Genomic DNA, 12,372 nt, shown 5'->3' with positions numbered 1-12,372 from the left:
AATAACCTTGAAAGTATTAACAAGAAAACTTGGTGAAATTGTATACAGGAAACCATTCCAACTTGTCTTGATCTAGAACTGACTTGTCAAAGGAGACCTTTGATGCTTCCCTGGGGACTATACAGAGCTATGTCTATGTACAGAGCTATATTCTGGAGATAAAAGTATATCCAGGTTGTTTCCTGATCATTTGTTGGCCTATCCAGGTAGTTTCTGGGTTATGAGATGCAAGTGGATATAAACTTGTAAATCTTTGCTCCATGAAGCCTAAAGGAAGAATTTGTTACAATTCTCAGTGACTTTGCTCTGTTCCAAACTACCTTGCATTATAAGCTCTGTATCACCCTAGAAAATTTCATGTGCAAATATTTCCAGTCTTTAGCACATATCCCATGTGACTTTGCCTAAGCCTCAAGGTGAGAGCCTGGTTGTTAGGATACATGAAATGGAAGCATTTGGCGATGAGCTGCCACGTTCAGAGCCAGCATCTGAGCAAGCCGTGCTCAGGGCCAGCGCGCCCCATCTGCCTGTGTCAGTGCCTGAGTTAGTGCAGGCCCGTTCTGCAGTTCCCGTGGCTTCTGTGACAGGTTCTGCTGCTTTGCACAGCTGCCTGGGCGGGGGCAGCGGGCCGCTCTGCTTTTCAGGGAGGAGGCCTGCCTCTAACATTTATGACTGATGGTTTCAATAAAAAAAAAAAAAGAAAAGAAAAAGTCTGTCAGCTCTGACTAGTTGGCTGATTATAGTGACTCAGCCAGCTGCTTGAAAGCTGATAATGACTGGAAGGTGTAACACCCAGTCAAGTTTAATAGAAAAAAATAAAGTTGCCTGTACAGATTGCCTCTTCCCTAACCCTTGCAATGTTCTTTTGCAGTGCTGCCTTGTGCTGTCCTTGGCGAACAGAGGGAGTTGTCTTTGGGCAGTGTTCACAGTCAGGGTTGGATGGGGCCTTGAACAAGGTGGTGTGGGGTGTTTCTGCGCCTGGGGGTGGGTGGAACTAGATGGCCTTTGAAGGTCTGCTCAAGTTCAAACCACCTCTGTTCCTCTTTGAGTGCATCTTGCCTGCGCTCTCTGGGCTCTTCTGCTCCTTCTGTTTCCATGTGAGCAATTCCCTTTCTCCAAAGGCTGACAGTGTCGGGGGAGCCCGACAGGTGGTTAGTGATGCATCTTGGTCTGCAGTCATACTATTTCACCTCTATGGCTTTAATACTAGAAAGTAATGCATGTGCTTAGTGTTCTGCCATTTTTTTATACCTTTGAAATTTATTGTTGGTATTTCCAAGAGAAAATTAGACACTAGACATGATCTTTCATTATGAAGAGCAGCATAAAACAGAGAAGCTGTAAATATGCCATTTTCTTTTTTAAGCATTTCCCCTAACATTCATGTAACTTTTTACAGTTTTATTTTTAGAACTGTCTGATTGAAGGGAAGACCTCTTGGGTCTGCCTTTCCTAAATATTTGCGTTGAGAGTGGTTTGAGGACACATGGTGTCCATATGTGCTTATGAATGCTCTTGGATAATTACTTTGGAGCAGTGTGAGGAAAGATTGGAATCCTGAGCAACAACTTATTTAGAAGGACCCAAAAACTGAGCTGTACCCAATTTTTACAGCCTTGCCCACCACCCTGCCACCAGAATGGACCAACCAGAGTCAGTGAGATCCTGTTAGGAATGACTTTGTAATTAATAACAGGATTAATAGGATTTGGGCTGGTGCTCAGTCAGTGTGTACTCCTGGGCTCTTAAATGTTTATTTCATTACAAAAAAATTCAATGTAAGAGGTTCCAAGCATTTGCTGAATTGACCTAAAGTATATGAATTGGTGTTTGTAATGTTACTTCTTCTGCCTTATATTTAAATATGAGCACAGGAAGTATATTTACATAAATAAAACACTAAAACTGGTTTTAAAAGGTCATGCTGTGTGCTGCAGTGCATTGTGGTCACCTTGCATAAGGAATGAGGCTCAGACAAAACAGCTGGACTAAGAAAACAGTAGAGGAATGTTTCAATTCCCAGTGTGGCAAGGTAATGTTACCGTGCACTAGTTTTGAGAGTTGGGGTGTGTGAGATACATGTTGTCATCAAGCTCATCCCTAGAGCTTGCTTTCAGAGGTAGTTTAAGCCGAGTTCCAATGATTAATTGGCCAAAGTGGGTTCAGTGCTTAGCAGTGTTCAAACTTAAGGTTTGCTTTTGTGCTAAGGGAGAGTTGAATCTCTTCAGGCACTTGAGCTTCCTGTGGTGTCTCACTTGTGAATCTGCTGTATGATCATATGTCTCCACTTCTGCATTTTAACTCATGGTGTTGCTAACACCTTTTTTTTTTTTTCCTGTCAATGGAAAGAATTTTTAAACATAGGAAGCTCAATGAACAGGATTCATTAAAATATTAGTACATTTTCTAACATCTGTAGCTGTACTGATGCTTCATTTCAGGCATGCATCAATACTTCCACTCTATAAATTTTTTGAAAACACTTATTTTGTTTTTCAACAGAGGTGTTATGAACATAAGCAGTATAGAAATGGGCTGAAGTTCTGTAAGCAGATCCTTTCCAATCCCAAGTTTGCAGAACATGGAGGTAAGTGTTCAAATGGCATGTGCTCTCTTTTTCACTGTACTTTACAGTAATTATTTTAGTTTTTTAACCCTTCACTGTTAACTTTTTGCCCATAAAGCAGTTAGAGCATCCAGAAACGTGTATTAAGCACTTAGCGTTGGTAAGATTTGTCATTTTAAAGACTGATCTTACCACTAGTCAGAGCTTCCCATTCTTTATCATTCAAGTCTAAGATTCATGGAGCAAGTTTCCTAATACAAGTACACATTAATAAAATCACTTTTCGTGGGAAATGGATATTCACTCACATATAAGTGAAAAACAAAAGGAGGAGGCTGAATAGTGTTCAGTATTCTGTCAGCTGTGGGCTGCTACTTTTCTGAAGGAATAGTCGTACTTTAAAAAAAGGAAAAGGTATTTATTCCTTCACTGTATTTTTAGTCAGCTCTTGCTACTTAGTGCAAGTCTCTTTGCACCGTTCAGAAATGCTTTGTAGGTTTTTTGCAACTACTTTGGTATGGGTGGATGTGTAGAAATATCAGAGTTGTGAATAAAAACATCTCCCAAAGCTTGTAGAACAGACAGGTTTAAAATATAGCATTACTTCATCTTTTCATGGAAGTAATATAAAAGGTTTATTGCTGTGTATGATATACTTAAGTGAATAATTTGACAGTAGAGTTTTCCGTGTGAGAAAAGAATGAAATCTTGGTCGTGAGAACGGAATCTAAATTTGCATTTATACTATGTTTAGGGTTGCTATATGGAGCTTAAAACCCATGCAATGAATAAAAGATTAAATAATCTTTTTCTTTCTTTCTTTGTTAGAAACCTTGGCAATGAAAGGACTAACCCTGAACTGTCTAGGGAAGAAGGAGGAAGCTTATGAACTTGTGCGCAGAGGCCTGAGGAATGACCTCAAGAGTCATGTCTGTATCCTTTTTGAAACAGGGCTTTTCCTGATGGGTTGAAAAATGGAAAAGCTTCGTTTCTGCATATGCTTGATTCATAGAATAGCAATACAAGCCAGTTTAAACTTCAAACTGGAAGTTCAGGGTTTTCCATTTCCAATAACTATTTTGTCTAAGCTATCCAAAGGGCAAATGCTTTGCAGTCACAGTTTTACACTCCCAGTTAGCTTACATATTATTCTGGCATGAAGTGTGTATTTTTTATCATGAATCTGCAACTGTAAACTCATGGTGGGCATTTAAGCATGTGATGTGCTTTGGAAGCATGAGTGGCTGCCATTACATTGTTAAAAGAATGCTCATACACTTAGAGTTCAGGACGTATCAGCGCTTCAGTTGTCTGAAGTTGTGTTTGAGTAAGGCTAAGAGTGTTTTCAGAGATCCTGTTACTTTATTTCTTCCCCCAGTGCGTGAAAAGTAACATTTACATGCTAGTAGCATATTATACAGATTGTATACATACAACTGGCAAAGTCCTGACAAAAGGAGTTGTACTGTTCCTGTCCATTTGTAAAACAGCCTGAGAGCTTGTTGCCAGCTGTTCTGTCACTGCCATGCTGGAGCTCATTTGTCCCTGCTCAAATTCAGAGGAAGCCTTAATAGAGTTTTCCAGGTTGGCATGTCTATGGCCTTCTTCAGAGGTCAGACAAGAAGTATGATGAAGCTATCAAATGCTATAGAAATGCACTGAAATGGGACAAAGACAATCTTCAAATCCTGAGAGACCTTTCTCTGCTACAGATTCAAATGAGGGATCTTGAAGGGTACAGGGTGAGTATGCATACTGCATTTCATGAGCATCTGGGGAACTGCAGCACAGTCAGCTCCAGAGGGTTAAAACTGTCTGCCACTCTTTCACTTCATGGAAGTAAAAGCACATGTGCTACTGAGCAATTGCTATAAAATACAAAGATGTAATGGCAAATTAAATTAGGCATTTTCAGCTCAGTGCAGAATTGTTTACCTTACTGAGGTTTGGTTTTTGGTGCTGTATAACCCAGCTGTAGACAATCTCCAGTCTTGTTCTTTTCTTGAAAGGATTCCTGTAGGTAAGAGGCAATGAGTTCAGGATTTGACTTGTATTCAGGCAAAGGAGTTTGTATATTTTAGTAACTTTGTACCATATATCCCTGCACCTTTATATCAGTGACCCCTGTTTTCTCTTAGCAGTAGGTGATAACTGAAAAAGCAGTGTGTGCTGCTTGAAAGATCATACCTGGTTGCTTGCCGGCTTGGGCATTAGTGAGCGACAGCTCAATTTTTTTGTCAGGTTTTCATCTTTTTAGGTTTCCCTTGCACCTCTAAAGTTGTGTTGTTTAAAACACATTAGTTGGTCTCTTCATGTAGTACTTCCTTTTCAAATTAGGGTAACGTTAGTTACAGCCAGGAGAAAATCCTGTGCTCAGAGTTGTGTGGAACCATCAGTTAGCAAAGGTCCTCAGAGAACTTACTCCCGAGTCAGGACAATTCTTAATCACTGATTTTTTCATATTAGTTTTTTTCATTTAGGAATTTGGTTCTGCTCTTGCCAAGACAAGATAGCTGAAACTTAGTGTAGGTGCCAAAATGCACATTTGCAAAATGTGTTTGCAAATTTCTGTTTTCTTGGCTTCTGGATAAATGTGAATGCAAATTTTGTAATCTCTAAACATACAAGTAACACATAGTTGCCAAATGCATTAAGGATTAAATGTTAGGATGCTTAGAAGTCAGTAGTTCATGGCTATTCATATGCTGGTCTCTGAAGAATGTGAATTTGCTCTCAAAACTGGGAATTAGGTTGTGTTTTGGTTCATTTTTTTTTCCTTTGCTTAAATTCCAGCCTTCACTATGTGAAAATATCTTGAGTGCTCATCATTCTATTAAACCAGCTGTAACTAGTTTTCGTTCTTTGTTACTCCCTACTTTTGACAGTTGAGGCATTTTTCAATAGGAAGTAACTTTTTTCCTTTAAGTTACTTGAAAATGCCTTTCAGCAGTCTATAACAAAACAAGTTATAGCATTGAAATTGCATGATACCAAGGAAATCTGTTGTCTTTTCCAGCTGTAATTATCCTCTTGCCAAAGAGTAGCAATGTGTTTGCGTGACCTGTGTTGCCTAAGAACACTTCCAATTATTTAAATACATATGTACTTTCAAGGTTAATTTGAAACACCAGTCAATGTTCCTGCAATTCAGGCCAAGTATCCTTAATTATGTTCTGTTCATAGGTGGTTAGACAGGAAAAGCATGTGTGTCATGCATTAACAAAGTTAGTCTGACTCATCAGGATTTGGTTGGACGTGTTAGTTTGTGAAGGCTTACTTTTTTATTCAGCGAACACCATTGCAATTCAAAGTTTATTCTTTCTCTGGTTAATAAAATGCATATACAAAACTATTTCGCAGTGACTCCTTAAATACTAGAATATTGAAGACAGAGTCTTGCCTAATGGATTCTAGAGAGTATCAGAGTAAAATCAGCAGCTACTGTTTTGCAGGAAACAAGATACCAGTTGCTTCAGCTGCGACCTGCACAGCGAGCATCGTGGATCGGTTATGCCATCGCTTACCATTTGCTGGAAGACTATGAAATGGCAGCAAAAATTCTAGAGGAATTTAGGAAGACACAGCAGGTAAGAGGAGAACATGAACTTGCTCTATGGAGTGCTGCTGAAGCCAAAAATAAAACATTCCTTTCGTGATGAGAAAACTTCATGCATGATTTTGTTCCCCAATTTTCGGATGAGAAGGCTGATCTGTGTGCTGTGCCTGGCTTTCCTATGCAGACATCACCTGACAAAGTGGACTATGAGTACAGTGAACTGCTGCTCTATCAAAACCAAGTCCTCCGGGAAGCAGGGCTCTTTAAGGAAGCCTTGGAGCATCTCTGTACCTATGAAAAGCAGATCTGTGATAAACTGGCTGTTGAAGAAACTAAAGGTAATCACTTGCTCAAGATACATTGAAACACGTAGCGTACAATGGGATGTCTGTACTGTCAGCTTTTCCCATCTTTTGGAACTCAGATTTGTTTGTAGCTGAATTTATTTAATTTTGCTGTTATAAACGACTGCTTGTCTCACAGCTTATTCAGTCCTGTCATGCTCTTGGCCCAAGTTGGTAACTCATGGGTGAGGTACAGGCATGCTGTTCTGAAACTTGTAAGCAACCAGGTGTCTCAGACAGGAGATGCTGAACTGATGTCCTGAAGGTCTGTCTGAGCAGTGTACCCCGTGCCGTTGCAGCTTTGGTCGTGGCCCTGACAAGGACAGCACATGCTGCCAAGGAACAATCATCTTTGGGACAGCAGAAGGCTTTTCAGTGTCCTCAGGCTCCCTTGCAGCATGTAGCAATTGACCACTCAGTGAGGCTGGGGGAGCTTCTGTTGCACTGTTATAAACCTGGAGTACAATGCTGTAACAGATCAATACAGCAGTGTAGCTTATATTGCACAGATGGAATTGCACAGTGATACAAGTTCATTCCAGCAGCTCTATTAACAGGTGCACTTTGTTAAAGCATGCTTTGTTCCTCTCCTACTTGATGCTTGTACAGTCTTGCTGTGAAACTGCCAATCTACTGAAGGTACTGCTTGTTCTCGGCTCACACTGGAATCTGTTTGGATGGTTGCTTAAAGAGAAGAAGTCCTTCTACTCTAGTTTGTTCATGTAGGTGTTGTAGCCAGTTCCTATTTCTGCTAATAGTAACCTCAGTGTCTTGCAAAAGGAGCCGAGGAATTGAGTAGTGACAGTCATGGTAGGTGTGCTGTTTCCTCAAGGAAATTGATGGCAGATGACTCTCCGTGGTAGCTGAATATCTTACTTGGTTTGCATATGAAAGGAGATGGATATAGAGACTGCAATATCACAGATCATTTTGGAAGCACAATAGTGGGACTTCTGGGGGTAGGAGGGGTTTTTTTGTGACTTTATTTTTCTATCTGAAGGATCTTTTGACATACTTTATGTTCTGTGTTGATGTATTATGTGACATACCTAGTGTTTGAAGGTCCAAAGTTTGGGATGAAAGTAAGTTTTGCAAATGGGACCTCATTAAAAATAAACCTGAGACCAAAACACAAAACCTCCTTAGGAAGTTACTGGACAAAAGGATGGGAATACTCTTGGCAGTCTGTGTGCTTTCAGCAGGGTACAAGTCATTAATTTTTTGGGCACAGCTCCCATTGTGTTGTTTGGACTGGCTTGGCTGCTGTGTATTCTCTGTTGGAATAAATGAGTGTGTGCAAATTTTAAACACACATGCAAAAGCCTCTGTGGATGAAGTACAACTGAAAAACACTGAAACTTCTGCTGGCATTTGCTGCTCTTAGATAGGAAAAAAATTAACTTTCACCTCAGAGAAAGAATTTAAGGTTTGTTTTCCCAATTCTGTCATTCTCAGTGAGGGAACTTTTTCCTGGGCACTAGATTCAGTGTGTAGTCCTCAAGTTACTCTTAACTGTGGAAAGCAGCATCTCTTGACAAAACTGCATGTTAATTGTGTGACATAGGGAAGAAGAAAGGTAAATTTGCATTTTCCTCTTTTAAACTGGCTAAAAAAATCTTGCTTTAGTCTAGACATATATTGTTCACCTCTGGTGTGTAATCTGTTCTTGCCTAACATCTGCCAATAGCAAAACTTTGTTAAGCAGTTTTCCATTGTGAAATAGGAAATCTCTCCTGTTGCAGTTCCAGCATTAACAAAGATGCTTATACAATTGTTAGAGCTGATCTTTATCAATTTTCATTTGTATTGAAGTATCATGAAAAGGAAACTTGTTGGTATAATCGTGAAAATTCATCCATCTCATCAATGGCTTGATTAAAAACACTGAAGTTAGTTTCATGAAATACCAGATTGAAGAACCATTCTCTTGCTTGCTGCTCTGCAGTTTGTTTGGTTTTCAAGATGCTCTATACATCAAGTACCATGTGCTGCTTTTAATTGCCTTCTGCAGTAAAAACTGCACTTAAAGTAACCAGTCACTTCAGGAAGTGAGGAACAAAGCCCAAATCATATGCATTTTGCATTAAATTTTCAAGTAAGTTTTGGGAATAATGGGCCGAGTTGTAAAATAATCTTACTTTAACTGCAGCTATTGTCCAAGTAAAGCATATCTGTCAACTAGTTTGTAATGCTCTATGTAGTGCTTATGTTTTCTATGAAATGAGAATCTGGATGGAGCTAAGGATTATCCCGCCTTTTAGTGTAGAGGGATAAGTGTTAGCCTGCTTTAGGACCTTGTTACCTGAGTTTAAGCCATCCTGTGTTTCACACAGGAGAACTGCTGCTGCAGCTTGGCAGACTTGAAGAAGCAGTTGAAGTCTACAAGGGACTGCAAGAAAGAAATCCGGAAAACTGGGCTTATTACAAAGGCTTGGAAAAGGCACTTAAGCCAGGTAATGATTTGATATCTTGTAGTAAATAAGCTTTTTCTATATATTTAAAATTACTACGTGTATGAAAAGCTTGTATTGCTTTAAATACTAAAACTATTATTTTAAAAGTCCCCATTTAAATTTTGCTTTTTAGTCAGAGTGTGTACATACTGTCATAATGTTGGGGTTTCTTAAGAAAGACAGGAAATATTTCTTGCATTGTTGTTACCCTGTCTTATCTAAAATCATAGAGTCATAAAATTGCAATTCTCTTTATGTGTGGTTGAAAGAATAGAGTTATTTCTTAGATGACAGTTTTAATTTTGAATTTTTCCTTTACTGCTTCTGTTATCTTAATCTTGTGTTGTAGCTAATACACCTGAATGGCCTTCTTTGAAGGTTTTAGACAGCAATAAGGCAGGAGCTGTTTTTAAGAGGAGAGATAAGCAGTTAGTATTCTAGTGCTGGAAGAGGAATTAGCAGATATGTGTACCTTGGAGTCATTCCATTCATTACTTTTAATAAGAATAAGGAGGAAATTCTGTTCTTTAGGAAGCCATTATATATATTATATTATAGTTGTTATATATTCTGATTCTTTTTTTAGTCAGGTATAAATCACTTTCCCCTATTCCTTCTTGCCAGAGTGGAAGGGGAAAGTAAACTGTAAAATTCTCTTCCAGCTAATATGATGGAGAGACTAAAGATCTATGAGGAGGCCTGGACTAAATACCCAAGGGGACTAGTTCCAAGGAGATTACCATTAAACTTTCTGTCTGGTAAGTGCATGTTCTGCTGAGCAGGTAGTGATCAACACTTGTGCTTCTTAGATTCTGATTGCAAGGTAGAAACAATTGCAATTGATGAGTAATGTCTGGTAAAACAAAATCAACAGGTCTTTTTCCTCTCAAGGTGAGAAGTTTAAGGAATGTCTGGACAAGTTCTTAAGGATGAATTTCAGCAAAGGTTGCCCACCAGTCTTCAATACTTTGAGGTCATTATATAAAGACAAAGAGAAGGTGAGTGTTCTAACCAGTTTTTATGTGTCCTGCCTCATAACTGTAATGTATTGAAGAGATGAGGGAAACCATTGTTCTTCAGTGTTCTCCCCATGAGCACTGCTTTAGGCGACCTGATACAGTGGAGAGAAAAAGAAATACAAATGTGGGCATGCATGTGCCAAGTTGGTAAATGTAAAAAACTTAAGATTTAGTCGTTTTAAACTGTGTGAGTGTTCACCAAGGGAGGTCTGGTTTTAATTTGTTAAAAATAAAGTGAGATTGAGTACATTCTCCAATGTAATGTAATTCAGGATATTGCACAGTTTTCTTAGCAGAATAACTAGTTTGGGTCACACCAAGTAGCTCAAGTTGAAATAAAATCCTATCTGGCCTACAGATTGTTTCTCTGTGTCTCGTCTTGTCTGTGTAGGTGGCCATCATAGAAGAGCTGGTGATAGGTTATGAGACCTCTCTAAGAAGCTGCAGGTTATTTAACCCAAATGGTGAGTGCTGAGACTCTTGGGCTTCATGGAAGCAGTGCCTGGTTAGAAGTACTGTGTGTCCGTTCAGAGGTGGGGAAATGGGGAGGGAAGAAACCAAGGTGATGGGTGGTTTGTGTTTTTGCCCTAATGCAGAACTGAACCACAGCTGTCAAATAGAAAGTCTGTATTCAAAATACAGTCACTTGCTCTAAATTTTTTTCCTGGATCCATGAATTTAGTCATGTCTTTGCAGTTTTGAGTTCAAGTATGCGGTTTTCAAGATTGGAGTTTATCACTGTTCAGAAAACTGAAGTTTGACAGCTGTGTCAAATCTATAACTACAGAAATGCCAAACAAAAGGCAATATACTGATAGTGCAATCTTCAAGGAAAAGTGTAGATTTGGAGCTTTTGTTGGGGACTGGGTTTTGTGTTCTTGGAGGTTTTGCATATCTGACTGCCCTAAGCAAATGGTTGGAACAGATTGCATCTGCTTTTGACCCAGCAGCTCCCTTTTCCTTAAAACCACAGAAGGAGAAGGACATGCCTGGGTCTTGGATGGACTTAAAGCTCGTGTACGTACCCAGGGCCAGTAGTTGGAAAGCTCTGCTAGGTGTGATAGAGAGACAGAATTAATTTCAGTGGCTGTGCTTAGAGCATTTTGCTCCTGGTATGTTGCTTTAGTAATAAGCTGAACCAACAACCCCTCTCCATTTTGCTCCTGGCAGATGATGGTAAAGAAGAACCTCCAACCACTTTACTCTGGGTCCAGTATTACTTGGCTCAGCACTATGATAAAATTGGACTGCCATCCCTGGCTCTAGAATATATAAATGCTGCTATAGAAAGTACTCCCACTTTGATAGAACTCTTCCTTGTGAAGGCAAAAATCTATAAGGTAAGTTTGGCTTTATTCTTAGTGACCAAAGGTTATTTGTTTGTTAGCAATGCTAGTTTCTAGGTAAGGGTATTGTTAAGCTATTTGAGATGGGGTTTTCTGCTGCATATGAAAAAGCCACTCTGTAGGTTTCTAACTCAGTAAAGAAGAAATGTGAATTCTTAGTTTAAAAATCACACTGATAAATTAAATTGAGTCTTTCATTTGTTCTTACCCCTTGTTTTTGTAGCGGCTTAAAACAATTTCTCAGGCTGCACTATGATACTGTATCAGAGTGGGATTATCCAGACTGGTTCTTTAAGCATTTTCAGGACAAACATTCAGTGCTAAAAGACCAGTAATTCCATAATGAGGAAAGGTATTTAACTGCTTTGGTTTTTTTTTTCTTCAAGGTCTCTTGTTTTTGAAGTAAGCTATTTATTTTTTAAAAGTCTAAAGGAAAACCTATTTATATCAAGCAGTGAGTAGATAAAACATTCGTGTTTTACAATTACTCGATCCAACTTAAAATTCTGTCTTTATAGCATGCTGGAAATATTAAAGAAGCTGCAAGGTGGATGGATGAAGCTCAGGCTTTGGACACAGCAGACAGATTTATCAACTCCAAATGTGCAAAATATATGTTGAAAGCAAACTCCATTAAAGAAGCCGAAGAAATGTGTTCTAAGTTTACACGGGTTTGTTGCACTTTACTACAAGTCTTTTTTTAAACTTTGCAGTCAGCTTCACTATCATATTTAAATTCTGTTTTCAGAGCAGCTATGGTTGCTTGCTTCAGTTATGGTAGTCCATAGCAGGGTTTGAATTATTCTTGGATAAGCACAATGCCATGGGAATAAGTGAAAACTCCATAGAGCTTGGTTTTGGTTATTTTGGCTAGGTAGGGAAAATACAGCATGCCTGTTTTAGAGACAACATCTGAGAAAGTAATTTTTGCACCATCATCTTTGGGTTTAATGTTGGTTCTGTAGGATCCTTGAAAGACCTGGTCAAGTTGTCCATGACTCTTTTTTTCTAATGGTAGTAAGTTAGCGATTTCAGATGTCTCTTGGAACATGATTTTTGTGTGGCTAACAGCTGAGAGCCTTTGTGAG

General features: G+C 39.1%; 1 protein-coding gene and 1 long non-coding RNA gene across 2 annotated transcripts in view; one reads left to right on the top strand and one right to left on the bottom strand.

The window, feature by feature from the left end:
- The window catches only part of LOC136556309 (uncharacterized), a 33,231-nt gene that overhangs the window by 1,145 nt on the left and 19,714 nt on the right, over window positions 1–12,372 (bottom strand). The window contains exon 2 of the long non-coding RNA XR_010783632.1: window positions 4,502–4,580. This is a non-coding gene — a long non-coding RNA (uncharacterized lncRNA). The remainder of the gene's footprint in view (window positions 1–4,501; window positions 4,581–12,372) is intronic.
- The window catches only part of NAA15 (N-alpha-acetyltransferase 15, NatA auxiliary subunit), a 36,377-nt gene that overhangs the window by 11,158 nt on the left and 12,847 nt on the right, over window positions 1–12,372 (top strand). Inside the window, exons 2-12 of the mRNA XM_066549434.1 lie at window positions 2,503–2,587; window positions 3,395–3,499; window positions 4,151–4,308; window positions 6,019–6,153; window positions 6,307–6,460; window positions 8,800–8,919; window positions 9,582–9,677; window positions 9,811–9,917; window positions 10,330–10,402; window positions 11,109–11,278; window positions 11,803–11,955. Coding sequence (XP_066405531.1) covers window positions 2,503–2,587; window positions 3,395–3,499; window positions 4,151–4,308; window positions 6,019–6,153; window positions 6,307–6,460; window positions 8,800–8,919; window positions 9,582–9,677; window positions 9,811–9,917; window positions 10,330–10,402; window positions 11,109–11,278; window positions 11,803–11,955 — 1,356 coding nt within the window. The remainder of the gene's footprint in view (window positions 1–2,502; window positions 2,588–3,394; window positions 3,500–4,150; window positions 4,309–6,018; window positions 6,154–6,306; window positions 6,461–8,799; window positions 8,920–9,581; window positions 9,678–9,810; window positions 9,918–10,329; window positions 10,403–11,108; window positions 11,279–11,802; window positions 11,956–12,372) is intronic.

Source organism: Molothrus aeneus, chromosome 4 (assembly GCF_037042795.1).
Source record: "Molothrus aeneus isolate 106 chromosome 4, BPBGC_Maene_1.0, whole genome shotgun sequence".
In the NCBI taxonomy this organism is placed as follows: domain Eukaryota; kingdom Metazoa; phylum Chordata; class Aves; order Passeriformes; family Icteridae; genus Molothrus; species Molothrus aeneus.
This window is presented reverse-complemented; position numbering and strand designations above follow the sequence as displayed.